The 25,452-nt window shown below is 37.5% G+C and overlaps 1 protein-coding gene across 5 annotated transcripts in view; it reads left to right on the forward strand.

The window, feature by feature from the left end:
- The window catches only part of STK39 (serine/threonine kinase 39), a 143,331-nt gene that overhangs the window by 20,607 nt on the left and 97,272 nt on the right, over positions 1-25,452 (forward strand). The window contains exon 1 of one of the 5 annotated variants that reach the window (XM_087949776.1): positions 4,373-4,653. The exons of 3 other annotated variants lie outside the window; for them this stretch is intronic. Coding sequence is in view for 1 of the 2 variants with exons in the window: in XM_087949774.1 (XP_087805900.1) it covers positions 5,210-5,240 (31 nt within the window). In the remaining variant the exon portion in view is untranslated. Of the gene's footprint in view, positions 1-4,372; positions 4,654-5,003; positions 5,241-25,452 lie in introns of those variants that run through there. One more of the 5 variants, XM_087949774.1, reaches the window with a different exon arrangement.

Here is a 25,452-nt window from a genome sequence, read left to right on the forward strand (position 1 = left end):
GCATGACGCATCTGGCCTGCGGGCCGGGAGTTTGACATCGCTGTTCTAATTTTTTTGTGGAGTTGGTTTCTTGATTTGCTGTGTCCCAACGGGTTCACAAATGCATTTATTGAGGCATTTTGTGCTGCAGAAACCACACACTATGCTTTGATTACAGCACTGAAAGACTTTGAAGTCTGATGGTAGGTCCTCTTTTCTCCACTGTTTTCCTCACTTTGAGAAAAGTAATGCTTGCCCATGTTAATTGAGAAGCCATAGCTGTCAAACTGAGCGGTATAATTTTTCCGCTTTGTGGAAATGGGGTGGTGGTGTCCTTCTCTATATTGGAGTGTTTCAGAAGGTGATTTGATCTAGACCAGGGCTGTCAAACTGGATTTCTTCAAGGGCCAGATCAGCATTGTAGTCCTCCACAGGGTGGGGGTGTGTGTGGGACAGATACCTCCTGAAGCACTCTGCCGGCTGGAAACAGGCCACACCTGTTTTCTGGGCCATTTTTTGGGCTGTTTTTGGCCAGTAGAGTGCTTCAGGAGGCCATGGAGGGTGAAAACAAGGCACAGGGGCGGCTGCACACAGCCCATTTTAGCCGCCAGAGGCACTGTGGGTCGATCCTTTGATATTTCTAGGCCGGCCCTGCCGTCCGGATTTAAGCACACTGGGCCTTGAGTTTGATCTAGACTGGCATTGACTTCGAGGCCTCGTTACATAGGGCTAAGATGAAGATGTGGAATAACGGTACAAGAAGATATATTGCTAATTACCTTACATCAAATTGTTTGGTCCTATACATAGTTGCTCAAAACAATTCATAGAAATGAAGTTAAATAATTACAGAGTACAGTGCTCAAGAATAGAATCTTGAATATTTTTAACAGGGATTTCTTTCTCGGCAGGCTATTTTCTGTTCCCTGTTTTTTTCTGGTATAGTGAGATCAGGTGATAGAATGTTTAAGGCTTTTAGTTTTGTATTGAACATCTTTAGTATAACTTTTTAAATCTGTTTTCTTGAGCATTTTCATTTCTAAAAATTGTTTTCTAGAATTTTTAGCAGCATTTGAATTCATTTCTTGTGTTCGTTAAAACATCTGACCTTAAATACAGCTTAAGAAAAAACACCACCCAAACCCCAGGCTACAAGGTATAATAGTAAATGATTTCTACTGTGCTCTAAGATTGTAGTTTGTATCTACTTCTTGGGATGCGTAAATATATTATTTATTTGAAAGGAAGACTTGTTTTTGCACAAATCGTTTATCTTTAAAGTGAGGAAATCTCAGAATATGATAATGGGAAAGACAACATAAGTTTGGGCTAGATATGGTAATTAACTTTAAGCCATATGTACAACTTGAAATATCCCGCTGGAAGTCACTTCCAAACAAGGCTTTCATTGTACAGTTTTTCTGTAAGTATATGTGAATTTGTAAGGAGAGCCCTCTTGCAGCTTCCTACTGCTATTTCTGCTTTTTTACCTCTCTTTCCCCCAAATTCATTGAGAGAAAATAGCTGTTCTTTGACACTGCCTTTTTAACTGATAATCGTATACACTTTTTCAGTGTTTTAGGCTCACCCTGCTATAGTCTGCAAAACTGTTGGCACAAAAAAATAATAGTGATTTCAATTGCTTGATACTCTTTCCGTTTTTGAACGTAAGCTTTGCTTTTCCTTTAACTAATAGCAGTTTTAGAATTTTAGTTTGTTACTAAAAATGAGGCCTTTGAAGTTATTTCTGAAAACTACAATTTAACTTGTGTATAATAAGATCATAGGAAAGATGTTTCTGTACGATTTCAGATCAACATATAAAGGGTGAATTGGCTCCTTGAGTAATACTATACTCTCTTTTTTTTTTGACCTTGCACTGAGATCTTCAGCAGTCCTGTTGATGGTTACAATGGATAGCATTCAGTGCTGACTCAGGTGCTGGTACCTCAGAAATTGCATTGCTGTTGGGTTGATAAATACCCACGTCTTCTATTAATTTTTTTTTCTGGTAAAGGGAACCTACAATACCTCTTGGGACAACTTCTAGAAAATAGAAGTTGGCCCAAGGAATAGGACAATGTAGTATTAAGAAGAAAATTTTTATATTTGGATAAGATGCTAGTTTAAACTAGTTTGGTTTATGGTTAGAATATCTAAAATGACAAATATTGTATTGTGTCTCAGGCCTGCCTGGGAGTTTGGCAATCTATCATGAAATGTTTTTGTAGATTATGTTTTAGAAGTGAAACTCAATAATGTTTGTTTATTCCATCATATTCAAGGAAATCCTTTTTCTTTCCTTACAGAAAACGACTTCTGAGCTAAATAAGCACCCTTCATATTTTCTTTGGGATTCTATTGCAGAAATCTGATGTTGCTTTGTTGCAAAATGCAAGCCTCACAAATATTTTTTTTTTTTAAAAAAATGTTGGCCTGTTGAAGGTAGAAGAACAGGTTCTGGATTGAAGTGATTTATTAGCCAGGTTAAACTTTTTAAGGATTATTTGTGTTCTTTCAGTACGTCTCTCTTTCTGAAAAAGTCCCTTAAAAACTAACATATTTATTGCTTCTTAGGTTTTTGATAATAAGCTTGTTAATTTTTAATGTGCTATAAGATTCAGTATTTGCTGAAGAAGACTAATGTGGTTTCTCCTTTGGCAAATAAGGGAGTAGTTTTCCTTTCCTCAGCTGTACTCCCCTCCGGTCAACTGGGATTTCAGACATACCTATTAATTAGGGCAGAAGCTTTTTGTTTTTCAATTATTGACCGCAGGGAACAAAGGAAAAGTTCTAAATTCAAAAGGTAGTTCTTTGCTACCTTATGTTTTTAAATTCTACAAATAATGCCGATGAAAGAAATAGGGGAAATTTCTACTGGCAGTCAGCCTGGAAGAGTGATTAAATTAGAGGCAGGGTTGGTATTCTCTGAGTAAGTATTTTGAGGTAGAAACAATAAAAGTTCCTGTTTATATTTAGATCAAATAACTGCATATAAGTAAGCCTAAATTAGGCTGTTAAAGTTCCTGAAAAGGAGTGATAATCAAATATAAGTGTGGTTAGTATTTAATATACTATTTTATATTTGCTAAACCTGTTTATCTATACAGTACTTCATTTGCACTCTGTATACCAGTTTCTAATAGGTACTTAATTTAGTTTGTTTTACTAGCATTCCGCCAGTGAAAATGGAGCTCGTTCACAGCCCTACCGAGCTCCGTTTTGGCTGGCAGAGGCGCCGTGGGCCGGTCCTTCGCTGTTTCCAGGGCAGCCCTGTGGGCCAGATCTAAGCACCCCAGACTGAGATGGGGAGGCCATGAGCTCTAGTCCCTTTTTAGGCCTGAAGCAAGCTGAGGGACTTTGACCAATCTTTCTCAGTCCTGAGAAGGAGACAAAGGCAAACCACTTCTGAAAAACCTTGCTAAGAAAACTGCAGGGACTAGTCCGGATAGTTTTTAAAAGTGAAAAACTAATCTGAACGCACAAAAAAATTAGCAAACCTCTATGCCATAATGTCCAAAATGTATCAGATTATCTACTCAGCAGGTTTGAGAATGCTATTATTGTTCTTCCTGGTAATGAATTAAAAAAAAAAAAAACTAACCCCAAAGTGGAAAAAATCCTGTGTTGAGAAGTAGGGCAGCATGATGACAACAGAGATCCTAATTTGGAAAAAAAAATCCTAGGTTTTGCTATAGCAAAAACAATAGAGTTCTGTGAAACCCTACCCTAACACATAAAAAAAAAATCAAAAGTTTTGAAGGACAAGCAATGAAATTGTGTAGGATGTGTAATCTAATACTCTCTAGATACTTTTGACTTCAACTTTCACCAACCCCCATACAGGCCATGCAAATTGAAGTCAAAAACATCTGGAACCTCAGATTCCCACTGAACGTTAAAGCTGGTTTTCTGTACAACATTTTGGGTATAAAAATGATACATCCCTAAAAGCTGGAATGAGTGGTAATATATATTAGTTATTATATATATAGTCTAGGACAGTTACACCGAGTATATGATTTTAAACATTGTGGTAAGGCTTAAACCAGATTTTTAGGCTTTGTTCGAGGTTGTGCATGAACTTACGAGTTGGTGTAATCAGTGGACACCAACTTTGATGCATGAAACGAATTATTGAATTATGATGTGACTGAATAAAAGTTACGAAATCTGTTTTAGGTAGGCTGTGCTCTGAGTTAAATGCGACCTCTGCCAACTCAGAGTACAATGCACTCTGAAAATTGCTCCAAAATCAGTCATAAAACATATTCTCAAATATTGCAGGCTACGTAATTCAGCTCTGTTGGGATGTTTTTAATTTAAAAAAAGACATTTGTGTGCGTGCGTGAGGGTGTAGTTCTATATTTTGAATAGGGAAGTTTGAAAAGGTGAACAAGAGTTAAGAGGAATACAGTGGCTGAATGCTTTGTTCTGGTAATTGATTTGGCAAAAGTTGCTGTCCAAGTTTAGGAAGCCTAAGATAAACAGTCCCATTTATACAAAACAAGGAAAGCTTAATGCTTCAGCTTCAGCACTGCTGACTGTCCTGAGTCACTAGCCAGTCATCGAATTTCTTTGTGGAACAATGAACCAGAGAGAAGCCTGCAATTGTTAAAGCAGTTGCTTTTCCTTTCATTCTGGGATGAGTCAAGAATACTTAGGCCTGCCTGGGTGAGTTGCTCTTTTTCAGAAGATCCAATTGTCTGACTCATCCCTTGAATGTATAAGGGGAGGCTCAACTTAGATTAGTGTTGGTTATTTCAGGGTAAAATGCCTTCTACAAGTGTGAAAGTGGGAATGGGAGTGATGCAGTGGTGGGATTCAATTTTTTTTACTACTGGTTCTGTGGGCGTGGCTTGGTGGACGTGGCAGGGGAAGGATTCTGTAAAATCTCCAGTCAGAGGTGGGATTTGCCAGTTCTCAAAACTACTCAAAATTTCCGGTACCGGTTCTCCAGAACTGGTCAGAACCTGCTGAATACCACCTCTGGAGTGATGTTACTGATTCTTCTCACAATCCAGGTCGTCCTCAACTTACAACAGTTCATTGAGTGACGTTTCGAAGTTACCACGGCGTGGAAAATGTGACTTAGGACCATTTTTCACACTTATGACCATTGTTGCAGGACCCCCATGGTCACATGATTTACATTTTGGATGCTTGACAGCCTGTTCGTATTTATGGGGCCATGTGAATGCTTTTTGAGACCATCTGACAAGCGAAGTCGATGGGGAAGCGAGGCTCACTTCACAACCATGGTACTAATTTAACAACTTCAGTGATTCACTTAATAAGTAATAAATTTTAGGCTCAGTTGTGATCGTAAGTTTAGGACTATGATGGAGGAAAGTCTCTTGAGTGTTCAAAGTTTTTGGCTAACTTCACTTGACACATAACTAAAAGTCATGGTTCAAAACAAGGCCTGACAAGAAGGAAAATGCTTTCTTATCCTGACCGCTTATTTGATTTAGTACATTTTGATTTGATAACACCTGTTATGTTAACAGTTGGGCATTGAATGAATAAATAAACCACAGTTCTTATGTTAAATATATCACATTTGAAATTATGGCTTATCAGATAAACCAGAGTTAAATGGCCATCAACAGTAATCCATAACCTGTGGTTAATAAACCACATTGTGGATTTGCATAGTTGGAATTATAGGCATATGCAAGGGATGAAGAGATGTCAGAGGGTTTTTTTAATCCTAGATTTTTTTCTCTCTCATCTGATGGAAGTGAGTTTGAGCTCAATCTTATTTCAGGGTATCGAGACAACATTTTTGCAGTGCTTAGGGATGGCAACACAGACTTACACAGCAGGTTCCAAATGGCTCTGAAAAACTAAAATGTAAATATTTTGCTCAGCCAGGCAGTGCACTTGTTAGGCAACAAACCAGGCCCGAAATAGCATGTTGCAATATCTCCTTGGAGCATGGCAAATATTCCACTTCATGTGTACTGTGTACTTCCTGTTGGAGCAAAGACTTAACAAATATTAAGCAACAGGAAAAATATTCATTGATGTAATCTAAGATTAAACAGTGAATGCACAATAGCTTTCACTTCTATAGAAAAAAGAATGTTCCATATCCTCAAGCTTAAGCAGGAAGAATATTTCCTACTTAATAGATAATCATAGAACATTCAGTTAAGGATGCATAAAGTTCAGTTAATCCTTAAAAAAAACTTTAGATCCAGTTTTTAAATCTCACTAACTTTTGTTTCTTGTTTAAATCATTCACAAACTTATGGGTTTTTTTTAAATGAAAGAAGCTTAGTGATAATTAACTGTTTTGACATGTTTACAATCTCTAAATATATATACTTCACATACTTGTATATTGACTTCGAACAAATGTTTGGTTTTTTTAAAAAAAAGGCAGTCCAAAAATTTAAAATATTAAGACTTTGTTTTTGAAACCTTACATGGATAAACATTGATGGTGTTACCCAGTTTAGTAATAAAACATCTGCAAGCAAACAACCATGCTCACAGAGCACCAGGGACTCCACAGTTCAATCCTGAACTACAAATATTTTCCTCTATCAAAATCTTATATCAATTATTTTAAGGGGTCAGTTTAGCTCATTTCTGAACTGCGGAAAGAAGTGAGAGTCAGTCTTGGACCTGAACGAAGAATAATCCATACTGTTGAATATATTTATTTATTTATTTTATTAAATGTATATGCTGCCCATCTCAATATGCAAATTGACTCTGCATGGCAGGTTGTTTTCATATTTTTTTAAAAATGAATATTGCTGTGAACTATAGGATTTGAAATGTATACATTTGGAGGTGTCCAACTGGGAAGGTGAGCTAGATGTTCATCAGTGTGTGATGCACTATTGTCATCTGCACATGCTCATACAAATGCAACCATACTAACCTGGTATCTCTGTCCGATACCAGTTTAATTACCAGCTCTTATCTCCTGAAAGTTTTGAGCATTTACTTTATATCATTCTGATTAAAGGGGCAAGCTGGACAGTACTTTCGTTACAGTATGTACTTATTATGTAATGGAGTTGGGCCAAATGAGATAGAGGAATTAGGTAAGAATGAAACAAACAGTTCAGGAACAAACAGTTGCATGCAAGGTGAGGTTGATCAGATGTCTATATCTCAGTCATCCAAGTCATGGTTGCCCTAAGAGGCAACTGGACTTTCTCTTTTCTTTGAAGATGTTTCGCTTCTCATCCAAGAAGCTTGATTAGAGCTGAAGATGTTTCTTGGATGAGAAGTGAATAATCTTCCAAAAACAAAACAAAACCTGAAAGTCCAGTTGCTTCTGGGAAAAAAGCATCTTTGGGACAGGTTGATCAGATGTTTTGTTGGTCAGATGCACACCACTGATCAATAAATACATAATTAGCAATAGAAAATTTAAAAAATTAAACATACAAGGAACTTGTCTTAGTGAGTCCAATCTGTTTTTCTGCTTTTTGGGGTGTGTTTGTATAAAAACAATAACAACCCCTTGGGCCACATTAATTATATTTAGGTTGTGAAGAGCAAGATAGCTTTGGCTGCTGTTTAACTTGGCAGAGCCTGGTAATTGTGGATTCCAATAAGTTGATACCTCTATGTAAAGACATTGTATGAGATAGCACTGGCTTTATTTTGTTGGAAACAGAGGAAGACAATGACTCAGCAAAGTGAGGCAGTTAATGATACAGTGGGCTGATTTTCACAGGACCTCTGGGATGCTGGCGATAGAATCAGAAGCAGATAAATAAAAGTTGGCCCTTCCCACTGCAGTTATTTCAGTGGAAGGTGACAATAAGAGAAGGAACTAGCAGAAGCTATACATAGGGTGTCCGGTAGTCTTTTGGATCAGTAGTTGGCTCACTTGTAGGTCAGTGGTGGGATTCAAATTGTTTTACCACCGGTTTGATGGGCGTGGCTTGGTGGGCGTGCTTTGCCTAATGCGCATGTGCAGCTAATCAGCTGGGAGAATAAAGAGAAAACTGCAGGGGGGTGTGGGAGAGCCGATCCTGCACTTTTCTCTTCTTTCTCCTCTCAGCTGACTTCCCCCCCCCTCCTCTCAGCTGATCATTGGAGGCTTTTTTTTACTACCGGTTTGGCTGGACTGGTAGCACACCACCACTGTTGTAGGAGCTCCTGTGTCTCCATGGTGCTTCCTATTGGTTATAGAAATTATTGTGGGAAAATATTTTTTTTAACTGAAAGCTTCTATTTACCGAGCCTGGATTTATTAAAACACTGAACATGATGGAAGATGTCTTCTACCAAAGTATTGTATTCCTACTATGGCATATTGCTTCTCAGCAGATAGTCAGAACTTTTATTTTCCAATTAGACATGGTCTATGAAATAAATTTTCATGTCTTGATGGAACTGTGTACATCTTTCCTCCAGAAATACGATCTTTATCTCTGTCTCTCTGTCTCTCTGTCTCTCTGTCTCTCTCTCTCTCTCTCTCTCTGTCTCTCTTTCTGTCTCTCTCTCTCTCTCTTTTGTAATTTGTCTGTTATATGCATTGCTTGCTTTTATAGCCTCAGTACTTGTTTCCACAAGTTTTGGAATCACAGGTTCACAGTAATTATTCAGTGATTTCCGGCTTAATCACCTGAAAGCTACCAGGTAAATTCGAAATAATATAGTGGAAAAATTGTTCCTTTGGTAGCTGAAAATAAATTAGGTGAAACTTGGCAGTCAGAATAAATCCCATCGAGCTATAAGGGCCAGTGGCCTATTTAGGTGCCAGGTGGTTTTGTTGTAAAATACTAAATAGTGCAATTCAGATTGGGGAAGGCAGTTACTTTGGTACTGATGCCCTCTCTGCCACTTTTGATTAAGGTTTATTTCGGTGATATAACACGTTTTGCCTATACTTTTTCAAATTTTACCTATTTAATGATTTGGGGCAGTATCGGCTGGCCAGTGCATTTACTCATTTCCCATGTGATTGAATTGAGCAGATCAGCACTGCCTGCCTGCTTGCTTTGTCATGATGCATAGCCTTACAAATTATGGCTGAAAGCGCTAAGCATAGTCTGGGAAAATACCTGGGAAAGAAACAGATTGTCAGGGTTCCAAGTAACAACCCCAACGGAATCAAAACTCCAAGGCAGGCATTTTCCTCAAAGCTTGAATTTATTAGAGATGTCATTGTTGAGGTAATTCCCCGTTAGGAGAATGAGCGCATACAGGGAGACGTATAGAGAATAGTGTTTGAATAATACACACAGCATACAGATACACTGTACAGTAAATGTAGGGTTTTACTTTCAATAAAGGTTTGAGCAAAGTTCAAAATAGGCAGTCCAAAGTCATTCACAGGTTAAATCAGTCAGTTTTCAATCCAGGGATAATCCAGTAACAAAGTCCAGTATCAAAAACAGTTCAGTATCAGATTTACATCAAATCCAGTAATATCAGTCAATTAGAAGAAATGGAGGAAGGGCAATACTTTCCAACAGAAGGAAACAGAGACTGAGACACACTCTCTTCTGAGATTAAGACTAAACAACCCAGGTTTCTGGCTCCATCTTATGGCCGTTTGAGAAAGCACACCTAATTACAGTTTTGCATTTTCTTAAAGATACAGTTTTAAAATGTTTATCCTGGTTTATATATTTCTAAACCAAATATCTGTTAGGTGACTTACATTCCTAACAGTCATATTGGAACATCTGGGAAAACCCAAATCTGAAAGCCCCCCCCCCCGAGTTTCCCCCGCCCCCCGAAGTAAAGTCAAAATTCCTTCCTCTGCATCCACATGGGCATCATATGGTCCAATTAGGTCACTGTCCCAACTGTAGTTGACTCCCAGTCACGCCTTCCCAGGTGCAGGCTGAACATCCTTGACCTCTATGGGAAAAATCTTCTTCTTCTTCTTCTTCTTTTCCCCCGACCTCTATGGGAAAAATGTTACGATTATACATCCCACACTGTCTCCATCCACCCCCTCCCTTTCCTACAGCTTGCCTATCCACTGCTTGTGGCAGCCTTGAAGATCCAAATTTAAAGATGGCCTCCAGGGCTGACACAGATGGGTTTTCAGACAGATGCAGACTCGCTCATACAAGGAGATGGAAAGTCGAAACAGGAGTTTGGTGGGAGCTAACAAAATCTGGCTGCTAACCAGGTGTTGATTTAGGCAATTTTACCTGGTGAAGAAACACCAGAATGGAAGGAAGACCACTGAAGAAGATGCCTGGATGAAGGAAGATCAACAAAGATGAAGCAGGGGCAGGCCTTGAGGGCCGAGTCTTATCTTGCATAGAATTTATGAAGGGGAATAAGATCTGAAGATCAACATTTTAATTAGCCATGAAAGATGTTCAGATAAATTTATTTGAAACCTTAGACCAAGGGTGTCAAACTCAAGGCCCGTGAGCTGGATTCGTGCTTCAATCTGGCCCACGGGGCCACCCTGGAAACAGTGAAGGACTGGCCTGTGTTGCCTCTGCAGTGACAATAGAGCATGGGGAAGCCACGCACGGCCCACCCAGGCTCCGTTTTCAGCCACTATGGCCTCCTGCAGCCCTCGGCCAGAGAAAACAGAGGTTGGGGAGTCAGAGTTCCATTTTCACTGACAGAGAGGGCTACAGGAGGCTGTTGCGGCCAAAAACGGAGTCTCGATGAATGACACTGAGCTGGCCATGCCCCCCCCCAAAAGTCAAACATAACCCTGATGCGGCCCTCAATGAAATTGCCTTAGATTAACATTTAAGGGGATTTTAGTGTAGCTAGCTATAATAGCTCATGCGTGGGGTGGTATGTATGGCTATGTTTTATAAGCAGCATCCCACACAGTTGTCTGCCTTCCATGTCACTTTTAACATCGATGGCAAACACCCACATGGAAGACCAAAGTCACGATGGCAGGGCACAATTAACGCAGACATGAAAATCATCTAGTTTGACCCAGTTGCTCTGCTTGATCTCATAAAATGGCATTGGTTGATCCAAAAGCAGACTGTATTTGCAGAAAAACGCTAGGATGAATAATAATAAAGTTATATTTAGCTGCTATGTATCATAGCTAAGGCACCCTTATTTCAGGAGAGAAAAACACCATTATTTTGCAGGACAGGAAATAGTCAATTGTTAAATGACACAGCAGTTAGAGTCATAAAGTAATTCACTGTTGCTACAACCCCAAGTATTTCCATCTTCACATTTTACAATAGTTATGCCAGGAAAGGTGAGCGGGTGTCTTGAAGACGTATTTATTTGCTATAGTAACATGCTGTTATAGAGCTATTTAAGTGCAAAAATAAAAAAAAAACAGAGAAAAACGTTTTTTTTCTGTAATGCAAAAAACAAAAAAGTGAATTGCTTCGTCGGGAATCTTTGCAGGCAGCATTTTGTTTGTTTCATCCAGAGAACTTTCCTGTCCCTCGACCTGTCCGCGTTTCCACTTATTTTGAAGTCACCAGGCATCATGTAGAGGAGGTGTGGCTGTTCTGGGAACTAAGAACTTTATATTGCTTAAAGCAGGGCTCTCCAATCTTGGCAACTTTAAGACTTATGGACTTCAATTCCCAGAATTCTGGGAGTTGAAATCCACAAGTCGTAAAGTTGCGAAGCTTGGAGACCCCTGGCCTAAAGTCATCCCCCCTATTGAAATAATCTGCCTTTAACCCACAACTATAGTAATGGTATTTAATGTTACCATTTTTCTTAAAATCTGAAGATGTCAGCTGATCAATTTTTCTTGATACTTAGGGGTAACAGATAAGAATTTTGCTTTGGTAACAGAGCATCAAGTTATACACACTGCTAGATCTAACTTAACTGCCTTATTTAGCAACCCTTTGAAATGACAATGAGGGTGAAAAAATAATGTTGTGAACGAACAGTCCTTGCATTCACAACCCACACAGCATCTGTATTGTCAGAAACTTTGCAACCAGCTGGTGTTTATGACCGTTGGAGGTCACATTGAATGCCATTTGCATGCTTCACCGCTGGCCTTTGACAAGCAGAGTCAATGGAGAAGCCAGCAGTAAAATGACAAGTCACAGTCTTGCTTAATGACCCATAGTGTCCCACTTAATGACCGAATGGGAATGACTTAGTGATGGAGTTGCCAGTCCCAGCTGTGGTCATTAAAAAAGAATTGCTTGTACTCTGTTTTGATGGGGGTGGACTTAACAAGCCAAATGGATATATTTTGTTAAACCACAGAATATGGATAAAGGATATGTTTGCGTGTTGCCAAAAAAATAAATAAATCATATTTGCATAATGAATAAATTCTCCAAGATTTTTGTGCCCAGAACAAAGGTTAAGTACTGTTCTTTCTCTCCCTGCAACCCCCACCTTCTTTTCCTTATCTGTCTTGGCTCTTGGTTGGGCTGAAAGAGTTTCTTTTCTATTGTTTATTCTTTTGCAAATTGTGTTGCTTTAAAATTGAAAGTTGTATTCTGGACTAGTTCTACTGAATTGCTAATACTGAATTGGATTATTATACTTATGCAGTTCTAATCAAAATTTATTCTCCAGCTTCTCTGCTAAAAATTAAGGCCTTTAGGTAATAGCCTGCATGACAGCAAAAAAACATTGACTTTCTAATGGGCCTTTTTATTTTTTCTAATTTTTCTAACAGACCTTTTCTATTTTTTCTGTTTGATTAAATTGGAAGTACTGGACTGAAAGATGGAATTGGAAAGAATAGCACTGGAATGGACAAGATGGCCTTGATGAATTTGAAACAAATGGTAGCTCTTATATGCCCCAATTCGATAAACAAAGTCATTTAGGATTTTCCTTTTTCTTCTTCTTTGTAAGCACAGATATTGTTTGACAGATCAGCTTTATGTGCTTTGGGAGGTGAGAATATGATGGAATATGAACATTCAGTGCTGGTTGCCTTTCAAAATTCAAATCTTTGTGTCTTATCTGGACAATGCTAATGACTTTGGGTTTGAAAAAAAGTAGACTTAAGAGCAAAACAAATCAAATTTGACTTGAGCAGCATGGAAATGTAACTTTAGATATTGTTAGTTTCAGTTCCATATGGCAGGGGTCCCCAACCTCCAAGCTGCGGGCCACTATTGGGCCATTAGCCGTTCAGAACCGGGCCACAGAAATGGGAGGCGATGGCAATTGTTCATGTGTACATCTCCACTTGTACAAGCAGTGAGCAAGTATGTGCATGCACTCCATTTATACAAGTGGCCAATGTGCATGCCCGCTCCTCATGCAAATGGAGCTGCGTGCAGATGCTTGTTGGGCACTTGCATAGCACCATTCCCTCTCCCCTCACCCACTCACCCCCAGCCAGTATGCAAAGCCAGAAAGGTTGGGGAACTCTGTCATATGATACCTCTCACTTCTGATTAATAGTTTCAGTTTAAAAGTGCATGATGTTCATCTGTCTAATTCCTATCCTTGGATCTGGATGGACACTGCAGCAGAGTAAAACTCAGAATTTGTCATCTTTGAGAAGAGCTTTTTTTAAAAATGGTACTTAATACAGTTGCAAAGTTGAATGCAGGTAGAAGATTGTAACTGTAGTTCTGCTAGAACAAATAAGATATAGTGCCAAATAATGACTTAATTCATACATTGCATTACCTCATGACTTGTTGATGTAACCACAGTGTTTCTACTACACGTTAAACCAAAACCAAACCAAACCACATTAAAATTTATCATGATGTCTGAACCCAAACTGGCAGGTACCAGACTTCAAATTGTATTAATATTGGATTATCTACGTCCTGCAGAGAACTATTTTATCATTTTTCATTCTAGGACTTATTAATTGTTCTAAAGCAACTTTCCTAGCTTCCTTCTGATTTTTAAAAGATCCAGAAGGGAATTATGGAAGCTATAATCCAGGACAGCTGGAGTCATCTGATCAGCAATGGTATATATCCATAGGTGCCACACTAAAGAAAATAACAAGCCAGGATTAGCTCTGTCAATAGGGCATAAATAAAACAAACAAAATGTTAAAAAGTTATGATATTTATGTAGCCACTTACCGAGCACATCTAAATTATTTTAAAGTAACCAAAATACCTTTACAATCTCCAAGGCATGTCACAACTTTTGAGCATCCCTAATGTTTGGAAATTGAAAAAGTTGACACGCTCTAAAAAAACAGTCCTGTATTGAGGGGTCATTCTGACCTGATTCTGTAACTGGAGAAAGGGTAGTTCTAACTTTAGTGGAAATACACTGTTCCAGAGATCTGCACAGCTGCTTTTAGCTGAAAACATTTCCAATTCAGAATATTTGGACAACTCTAGTGCAAATCAATATCAATTCAGAAATATGATTGTGTGTATCACTGTAGCATTATGCAGTTATTTTCTCTTCAACAATTCCAAGGGCTACAGCAAAGTTACTATTAGAATGCTTATAAATATTACAAATATAGGCTAACTCAGCATATTGCATTCATTGTGTATATAGTCAGGAAAAAAATGAGGCAATAAACTTTGTTAATGTGTTAATTTTGGCATGATCATAATTGCAATGCACATTAATAGCCATAATTCATTCCAATTATACCCAACTTGATTGGAATTTTATTTTAAAAATGTTTGTATGCTTCTCTACTCTAAAATACCTAAGGCAACCAATTAAAAGTATCATGGAATATCACTGAAGGCCCCGTAACACTAATCTTGTGATTTTTGCTTTATAAGACTTAAAAGGTATGCATAGGCAACATTATATTTTCAGATTTCACCAAGAATAAACATTTTAACCAGCTATGGCTGTGACTTGTAACTTCACTGTCTTGTTTTAAATGAAATATGCCAAACCTTTTCTTAGTTATTTCTTTCTTTGGTTTGACTATTTCAGCACCATTTGGAATGCAAAATCACCCCAGGCATGTTTTTTCCATAATTTTTCTGATGCCCCTAAAAAAAGAGAGAAATTGAGTCCTATGCTTTATTAAACACAGAGTAAGTGCTTAGCTTCTCAAATGGGTTTTGGCTGTAGGAATTTCTTCTGAGAGGTTAGTAGGAAGAATTAGAATGATTTGTTATTGAAATCTATGTAGGTTGCCTACTTCACATATCCATGAATAGATGGTTTACAATTAGTTAAAAAAAGCTACGTATAAACAAAATTTAAAAATGTAATATCACACTCTTATATTGACTCAGACATCATAAGAGCAATAAGATTTGTTTGAAAACAGATGTCCAAATAATATATGTAATTGACTCAACCATGCCATCAAAATAAGCATATTCAAATATATTCGTTTTTTTGGCAACAATGTTTTGTTCGATTGCATGCAACTTGCCTAAGTTAAAACATGCAACACACATGTGTTACGTTGAGAGTTTACTCTACTCTCTTGGGTGTGATCCAGCCAGATTCCTCTTGACATTTTCTAGAATGATCTTGGAAAGGAATAAACTGAGAAATGAGGTGATGAAGTGTGACCCTTGCTTTGACTCTTCTTTTGAGACTTCTTTATATGTTTGAATCTCTGCTGCTGAGTAAACCTTTGGTAAGCATTTCTTTTAGATGTTAGTTTTATTTTCCAATCTTAACACTAGCATCTTTCTTCCCACTCATAAACTGCTTTCTTATGTCCTTTTGCCATGAATTGTTGCAATGCTGAAAAAATAACATTTACTTGTGAAATATTTGAAAAAAAAAGTTCTCTTGATTTACTTTAATTAGCTAGGCTGCTAAAAGGTGGAAGGAAATGTAATATTTGGTGGTTCTGGAATGAAATGTTACTTCTCTCAAAATAGCCCAGGTTGGCAGTTCTGGAAATACTGACAAATAGTAAATGGAATCTTAAAGCTTTTTTGAGGAACTAAAGGTGGAATTGTAGATATACTTTGCTTAATCATCATCATCCTCTTTTAATGACCCCATAATCCCTTGCGGGGTGGAGTCTGGGCAATTGAATGGAGCTGAGTGTTTACTGGCCGGAAAAAAACAACCTTAAGGAATGATTGGGCAGGGAAGAACGCAGTCAGCAATGTTGGGCATGCACGTGATGTTGTGCATGCGCGATAAGGACTGACTGGGCAGGGAGGGGAGGGGCGACTGGGTCGGGGGCATGGCCAGCCAGAAGTTACTACTGGTTCGGCGACCCACACAAATCCTTGCTGAACCTGTGCGAACCTACTGAATACCACCACTGGTTTGAATCCAACCATTGTAATACAGATTTTTCTACAGCACGAGGTCATTGAGAGGGTGACATGACGAGGAAGAATCATTTATCTTGTGTTTGGAGAATAGATCAGGTAAAGCCAAAAGTAGATATGCAGAAGGAGGCCAGTTGTTTTACTATACTGGCCTTAGATCCTGAGGGCTGAGACATGGCTTCCCATAAGGGCGCTTGAATGACATCATGGCTCAGACTGCATAAATTGAAATGTTTTCTCTCTTACCTTAATTACTACACAGCACTTTTTGCCAATTGTGTAATACTGTTCCAGCCCATTCTAGAAAGATTGCAACTGCTAGGGATATTTAATTCATGAATGAATGTTGAGTTACAGCCATTGTGTCTCTACTTAGTACATGCACATTATCATAGTTCTCCCCCCAACACACAGACACTTGTTGTTTTTTTAGTTTCTCTGGGTCATTGCTTGTGTCTTTGAGAGACCAAGCAACAAAATAGCAAATTCCTAGTTCTGTTGGGGGAAAAAGGAACAATAGATTTCCAGCAATGCACTAGATGCTTACATACGTTATCAGCATCAAATTTTAATACGACAGGTTTATGGTGTAATAAGGGGTTTTATCAGTATTTGTATGGAAAATGGTTTTCTTCCATAGCAGAAACCCAAAGATCTGTTCGTTACATTGCTAGTCAAGTACCAAACTAATTCTATATTGTGATTTCCAAACTTCCAACTGATTGTACTACCATATTTGCCACAGTAGTAGTCGTAGTAGTACTTTATTGTTATTGCACCTCGTACAATGAAATTAAATGCCATCTTCAGTATAAATTATACAAAAGAAAACTATAAAAAATAAAACCAAAACATATATCCTTCACATTCTATACAATTGAATTGAAAACCTCTGATACTGCATTAATATTGCAATTGGGAAACCATTTGTATAAGTTGCATGGCATGTTTTAATAAAGCGAGACTGCTTTGTCATTCTTACCTGCCAAGAGAGGTAACTCTACAAACACATGTACTGCCACTTAATAAATTAAGTTTTTCTCTTCTCTGGAGAGAAAAAATAGCCTGATTTCCTATATTGTTCAGTCAGGTGAGATCGACCGCTTTAGAACCTGCCATTTGGCTGAAATGCAGACGTGAGGTTGAAGTTTGATCAACTGTTTTGACAACAGCTCCATACAGACATACAACTATATTCTTCCATTAAAATTAAATTATATATATAATATATATATATATATATATATATATATATATATATATATATATATATATATATATATATATATATATATATGTATGTATGTATATATATAAGTATGTGTGTGTGTGTGTGTGTGTATATATATGTGTGTGTGTGTGTTAAGTTTTCGTGGGTATTTATATGTATGGTATTCAGCTTTGTTCGGGTATTTTCCCACGTCATTGTGCTTTTAAAGTTGTAGCAACGTTTCGGCAGAATCTCATCTGCCATCATCAGGCTTCTGTATTGTGTTCGTCTATAAAATATATAATTTTATCCAGACATTTGAAGTCTATTTTTAATTGACTGTTTTCTCCCAGGGGGGATGAAGTGTTTTCCTGAGGAAGAAAAATGATTTAGTTGCCTGATATTATTCAAGCTATGATCCTGTTTCTATATGTTTCTATCGCAGTCTATTCTAAAGGTAACTCTAATCTGTTACCATTAAGAGGGCCTCCTACTGTCTGCTGGGGGAAAGTAGTTGACGAATGCAAGCCAATGAGAAGCAGCTCTTTCAGAGAACAGTTGTATCCTTTTACATCTGGAAGATTGGCTCTGTAAACGCCTTTGGGACTGAACAGGAAGAACACTATTATCTTTGCCAATGGATCATATGTTCCCTGTCAATAGTTCTTTCACTTAGTTGGAAAGGGATACAAAAAGCTACTGCAGGAGTTGGCTGGATTCTGCAAAAGCGTGAACACAGATGAGAAGTTGACTTAAAAATCCATGCTGTACTTCCTTGTTGTCATCCGTTTTCTTTTCTTTATTTTGCTAGTAACAAAGTTGAGTGGAGTACATCCTGTTTCTGTTCCTGATGAAGTGATTTTGAAACCAAATTACTAGCAAGGACTATACTTTGAGTGTGTGTTGCGTATGCATGTGTTCGTGCTTAGGTTTTTTGCTGGCCTGGTAAAAATATTAGTTTTCAAGGAGGAACAGACTTCCTCAGGTAAACAGTATTTCCACATAATCTCAAATACCACACTCCGTTCACCAAAATTAGTTTGCAATTCCTCTGCCAGAAAATTGGTCAAATGTTAAGAAATCATGTACATCATGTGTCAGACAATCGAGATCACATGTTAGGAATATGCACATGCTTAAATATTTGAAGGATAACTTCAAATTTGAAGGATAACTATATATATTCTGCAGAATTATGAGAAGTAATAATGCACAAAATCGGATTTTTTTTTCTTTTTGTATGAATAAACATACTAATTTGAATTCTACTGTGGTATCAACTGTATGCTTTGGTGTATGTCCATTGAAATTTTCTGGAACATTGAATTCAAAACTTTAGCTGTGGTCTTTTCATTCTCTCACCTTCAGAATGAATTATTTTCCTTGCAAATATAATATGCAGATTATAGGTAATAGAGGCTGGTCATTGGGACAATAACAGCTTCTTGTTTAGTGACAGCCTCATTTAGTGACTGTTCACAATCACAACAATGATGAAAAAGTAAATTTATAAGCAGTCCTTGAATTAGTGACCTTCACAGGTCTGTAAAACAAAGGAAAGCTGAAGTTAGATTGTATGCCTCGTGGTGGTTTCACATAGCAACTACTTTGTTTAATGACTCAATTCCCTGTCCAAATTATGGTTGCTAAAGAGGGATTACCTGTATTGTATTTATGATTTTGCATGGTATGGATATAAAAACCCAGGGGCGGGATTCTACCCGTTTGGACCGGTTTGACCACTGTCAAAACCCCAATTGTTTGACCACGGTTTGACCACTGTAAAAACCCAATTGTTTGTCAGGATTGATAGCCACTCTTGTTTGCCGAATCTTCTGGGTAACTTGAAGCCATTGATCATCTGGAACTGGGGAGCATTTGGTGGACTTGTTTCACAAATGGGAAGGCTAGTTGCTGGTATCAGGATATGATGCTGTTTCCAAACTTTATATGAGATCCAGTTCCATGTTTCATACAATACATTTGGATATCCCTGCCCTGATCCTTTTGAAGTCAGGAAGCTGACTCAAGCTAGGTCACATGGGTTTTTCTTCTTAATATCACTCACTCCAGAGGTCATTATCTAACCTCAAACTCTAACCATTGATCGTGCTGATTGAAGATATAGGAATTGTAGACAAAAACATTTATACTTAATTCCAGGAATTTCCCTACCTGTATTAGGACATTCTTTTAGTCTATAAGGCATAATACCTTATTTTGCAGGAACGACAACTTCCAAATGTTAGTTGTAGCCAACCAAAAGCCTTTCCACTATTGCTTTTGCAATTTTCCCCACTCCCCCTTGAAAAAGTCATCTAGCTTAAAAAAATATTCTTAGGTTTCTTTTCTCTCTTCTTCAGTCTTCTTCAGTCTTCTTAGCATTTCCTTTTGTACACTTTACACAATATCTGTGATGGGAAGTTTGAGAAAAGATTTTCTTCTAAGAACTCTCCCATAGCTGTCATTGTTGCATAAGCACGTCTCTGGATATTATAATGTATTGATCTTGGATGCTCTTTTCCAGAGCCAACTCGTTAGGGGGCAATTTTAGCAGATCTTTTTCTTACTCTTCTAGATCTTGCTTTGATTTTTAGGAGTTCCATATTGTATTCATTTCTTAACACTATTTTTCATGGGCAAAAATCTCTAGTTCAGAGCATTAAGTTTTTTTCTATAACCTTCTCCCGTTTTGTCTGAATGAATCACTTCCATTTTCAAATGCTCAAACAGCCGTTCAGAGAAATCTCTTTCTTTGAAATAAATAAACCAACAGTTATAACCTTAGGGGAGATTAGAAGGAGCAGAGTGTTTGTGGAATTGTACTCACCTGATATTGTAGCCTAATGAGTCAGTTAATTTTTGTGGGGGAGCCTAACAACTTTACAGGAAAGAAAAAGAAGCATAGCATTAAAGGAACTGAAAGAATATCCAAACCTTTGTCCTGGTAGTCCTCATTTATTGACTGCCTTGTTTAGCAATCTGTAATGCAAGAATGCACATCTTGCATTTAAGGGTATGAGATTGCCATTTGGGGTGATTTACAACTGGCACACATTTACAACTGTTGCAGCATCTCACAGTCACGTGATCCCCATTTGAGAATTTCACAACCAGTTTTTTTTACAATCAGTAAAAAAAACAACCCTGCATATAAATAGTAAGAATCATCCAAATCTGCCAAAAATATGTTCCTCCGTAAAGGTTGATTTAGCTGTTCTTCCTTCCTTCCTTTCATTCAACTATAGTAGCCAGTTAGAGTAGGAGTGCCTAGACCATGGGTGTCCAACCTTTTGGCTTGCCACAATGAGGAAAGAGGAGTTGTCTGTGGCTACATATAAAATATTTATTACAGCTATTATATAGAAGGAGGCACGATGGCTCCATGGCTTAATGAAGCTGGAAATGGTCTTTGCTCGGGCAGTTCAAGTCCTAGCACTCCGTGGCAGGCTGAGCTCCCATCATATGCCTCACATTCCGTCCACTTAGCAGTTCAAAAGCATGTTTTATGTGAGTTGATAAATAGATACCACTTTATTGTTTTTAAATAAAGTTTTATTTGGGTTTTCACACACAAAATACAAGTAAAACATCTTTTCTGAAAATAGCATGGTCCCGGGTTGAACTTCTTTATACAGACACAAAACTCAATTTCATCCTCCTTTTTGTATTCTATTCCATATCTTATACTATTTTACATTTTCTATATAGTTTTTCCCCTCTTTTAATTTTCTCAATTTTGTTTTGATTATCTCATCTCAATTCAAATCATTATATTTATACTTTTGTCTGTTCTGTTTCAATTTCATATGATCTTTTCTCATTAAACAAATTTTCTCCTGTAGTTACTAATTGGAGTACGACACCTTTATATCTTTTAATTACATCCATTCAACTCTTATTTAAACTTCAATATATACCTTAAGTTTATATTATAATATCATACATAATACATAACTTCCAACTGAATTCTACTTGGCACATTCTTATAATACACACTATATTCTTTTTTTAAAAAAAGGATTGCAAATATATGTAATTATAAACCCTCATTCCATGTTTTCACCCATTATCTCTAAATAGGCCCTGTTTCTCTATATTTTGCTTCTGTCCTTTATAACTTTTCCTTTCTTTCTTCCCTCTCATCTTCTACCTCCCCTTTTTACCCCCTTGTCTCTCTAGTTTTAATTCTCTCTTCTGCATTTCCCTCTTCTGTTGCTTTCTGATTTTATACTTATTTTTCACTCTATTTTTTTTAGTTGTTTTTCCCAATCTTAAACTTTCCATTCTCTTTCCCCCCTTTCTTTCCCCCCCCACCCATCTAAGATTACTTGTTCATTAAAGATGACTTCTTCTTTGTCGCAATCTTCTTGTTCTGCAGGCATTTCTTGTTGTTTCTCATAATTCCAAATCTCCATTTCTAATAACTGAAATATGAAGCCGAAAGAACCTCTCCCTTCTTGTGCATCTTCTTTGTACTTTTTAAGTTCCATTTTCAGTTCTTCTAAAAGTGGAGCCATTTTAAACAGTTTTAAACAACCACCCGATTGATTTTAGTCATTCAAAACAATAACCAAGAATCCATAAATCATCAAGTAATCCAGATAGTCCCGAGTTATATCTTCTTATTTCTTTTTCGACTTTCTCTTCCTGGGGTTTTTGTTGCGATATTTCAGTTAGAATGTATCTTTTGCAAGTCTTGTTGAGATTTTGCTGTAAGTTCTTTTTTAATTCCAGGCAGTCTCCTCCCTTCCAGATCCTACCCTTTTATTCTTTTTCTCTCCTTTCCTGTTTTCAAAAGCTTTTAATTATCCAGAAATCTTTATTATCCCTTTGACTTTTTATTTTCAGCATTAAATGCCTATTGATGTAAAAGTGGATTTTTTTTCCAATTTCTTGCTTAAGTCTCTTAGCTGTCAGTATAGGAAAAGGAGAAAACCAAATCTTTTCTCTTTTCTCTCTCCATCGCAGCTTAAAAATCTTCTTAGGGAACAATGTTATTGTTTTTTAACAGTTTCAATTTCAGGGTACCTTATTTGTTGTTTTTGCTGTTTGACCCGGTCAACCAAAACTTTCTCTTCTTATCTTCCTCCTGCACATTCTTTTCCGGTCGAGTTCTTCTTTGTGGTGGCCATTTCTGACCACCGCTGCAACCGCCTTCGGGAAAGGGAGTAATGGCCAGCTGGGGAGGAGAGATGCGGCTCTCCTCAACCCTGCTGGCAGTCTCCCCTCTCTTCACCACCTCTACGGGGTGGCTTAGCCCCGAAACCAGCCGGCTCGGGGCGCTCCAGTGGCGAGCACAGATCGAAGCCTCGCAGAGACGAGGTTTCGGTCTGTTACTGAAGAAGCTCAAACCGGAAGTCCCTATAGATACCACTTTAGTGGGAAGATGAGTTGGTGCATCGTGTGGATGGTCAGATCCCTGCCGGCACTGGACCAAATTTCTGTATGCAACACCCATCTGCAAGGTGGCTTCAGTAGAGGAGAAAAGCCTCAAATGATACTGTGATGCAGGATGGGTAGCGCACAAGTGAGAACCGAACAGGTTAGCAGTGTTAAGGCAGACAAATAATTGTAGTTGCTGGCTAATGTAACATTGCCTTACGATTATATTATATTAATTATATTATATTATATTATATTATATTATATTATATTATATTATATTATATTATATTATATTATATTATATTATATTATATTATTATATATTATATTATATTATTTATTATATTATATTATATTTATTATATTATATTATATTATATTATATATATTTATATTATATTTATATTATATTTATATTATATTTATTATATTATATTATATTTATTATATTATATTAGATAGATAGATAGATAATATAAATCATATAATAATGTGAAATTTACAATCTTCTTGTTGTTAGTTGCGAAGTCATGTCCGACCCATCGCAACCCCATGGACAACGTTCCTCCAGGCCTTCTTGTCCTCTACCATCCCCCAGAGTCCATTTAAGCTCACGCCGACTGCTTCAATAACTCCATCCAGCCATCTCATTCTCTGTCGTCCCTTTCTTTTTTTGCCCTAAGTCTTTCCCAGCATTCGGCTCATCTCTAGTGAGTCCTTCCTTCTCATTAGGTGGCCAAAGTATTTGAGTTTCATCTTCAGGATCTGGCCTTCTAAAGAGCAATCAGGGTTGATCTCCTCTAGGACTGACCGGTTTGATCACCTTGCAGTCCAAGGGACTCGCAGGAGTCTTCTCCAGCCCCATAGTTCAAAGGCCTCATTTCTTTGGCGCTTAGCCTTTCTTATGGTCCAACCTTCACAGCCATACATTGCAACTGGGAAAACCATAGCCTTGACTATAAGCACTTTTGTTGGCAGGGAGATGCTTCTGATTTTTAGTTTGCTGTCTAGATTTGTCTTACAATCTTATGGGGCTGCATTACTAGCTGTTTAGAGCCACATGTGGCTCAGGGGCCATGGGTTAAATGTGTGACCCAAATTTTTGCCTGGAAACACACATATACATGAAACCAGATACTGACATATTAAATAGGTTTGCAATGCCCAACAGATTCAGAACAGTGTTCTAGGTGAAATTTTAAATTGCTGTTCTTGAGTAATTTTGTAATACCATTGGACTTCATTTAGAATGTAAGAATTTGAACAATTATCAGTGTTAGTTATTAGGGAATGCATACAAGTAGAGTATACTGTATATTGAAGAGGAATTGCAGCACTTGATAATAATGAGGTCTGAGTGGGCATCTCATCTTGTAAGAAGAAGCTGGGAAGAGGATAATTTGGTCATTGCTTTGCATCATTAGCTTGGGTTATAAGTTCAGATTTAACACTTGATGTCGGCATTAAATTAATGACCAAATTAGCAAAAACAAAAAAGCTATGGGATTCTGTAATTATTGTAGAGTCTTGAGCAGCAAGTTCCTAATTGAGATAATGATCTGTAGCAGTGTTTTTCATACTTGGCAACTTTAAAATCTGTGGACTTCAACTCCCAGAATTCCTAGCAGCATTCCTTCCAGGTATTCCCCATCCAGGAATCCTGGGAGTTGCATACATCTCGCAAATTGCCAACTTTGAAAAACCCTAAATTGTATCTTTGTTCACATATGCACAAGAGTAGCATTTCTGCATGAGTATGGAAATGTCACCATATTATTAGGATTTTTGTAGATATTTGATTGCTATTCCAGATTAGAATAAGAAAATAGCACATGGAAAAGATTAAGAATAAAAAACAAAATATTTAACATTCCTGGCAAAAGTGGATGCACTAATCCTTTCCATCCCATATAGCAGTGGTTCTCAATCTTTTCTTTATCACTTAATTCAACATTTGCCTCATAACATTTCTTCAAGCCTTTGTGGACTCTCTGTGTTGAAATTATGCTACCACCGGCGTCGCGGACCTCAGATTGCCGTATTGGATTGGTCAGCTGGCCCCAATAATGTGAAACAGTTATTAGATTTTAATAGCTTAATCATTGTAGTAATTATTGTTATAAAAGCCAGTCTGGTCTAGTGGTTAAGACACCAGGTTAAAAAGCGGGAAGACTGTGAATTCAAGTCCAGCCCTGCCTTAGCTTTGAAAGCCAGCTGGATGACTTTCGGCCAGTCACTCTCTCTCTCTCAGCCCAACACACCTCACAGAGCTGTTGATGTGGGGAAAATAGGAGGAGGAAGATGTGTTAAATATGTTTGTTAGCTTGAGTTATTTGTAAAAAATAATAAAGCTGGGATAGAAATGAATAAATAAATAAAAAGAACCCATTGTTATTGTTTTTCACAAGAGATATTTAATTTTTAGCTTCTCACCAAGTAACCCTTCCTTTACTGTATTTCCAAACAAATTCGGTAATTCGCCTTCTAACATCCAGTTTGGTTCTAAGAACATAATGCCCTGTTTTTTTAGAATTTTAGTTTTAAATTCTTCTAAATTATTATTGCTGTTATATATTAGCAAACGAGCTTGATTTCAGTTCTAAAGTTGCCCAGGTAAATAGAAAGCCAGAATCCCCCTTATAAAAGGACAGAAAAATATTTGTGATAAATTTTGGCACAATTCTGTTTTCTACAGTAGCTTGCTTTTTCCGTTGCAACAAGTCATATCTTGTTAACAATTTGAATGCTAAGTAT

Source organism: Notechis scutatus, chromosome 1, assembly GCF_049901735.1.
Source record: "Notechis scutatus isolate UNSWTSFEM ecotype Mainland chromosome 1, rNotScu1.2, whole genome shotgun sequence".
Lineage (NCBI taxonomy): Eukaryota > Metazoa > Chordata > Lepidosauria > Squamata > Elapidae > Notechis > Notechis scutatus.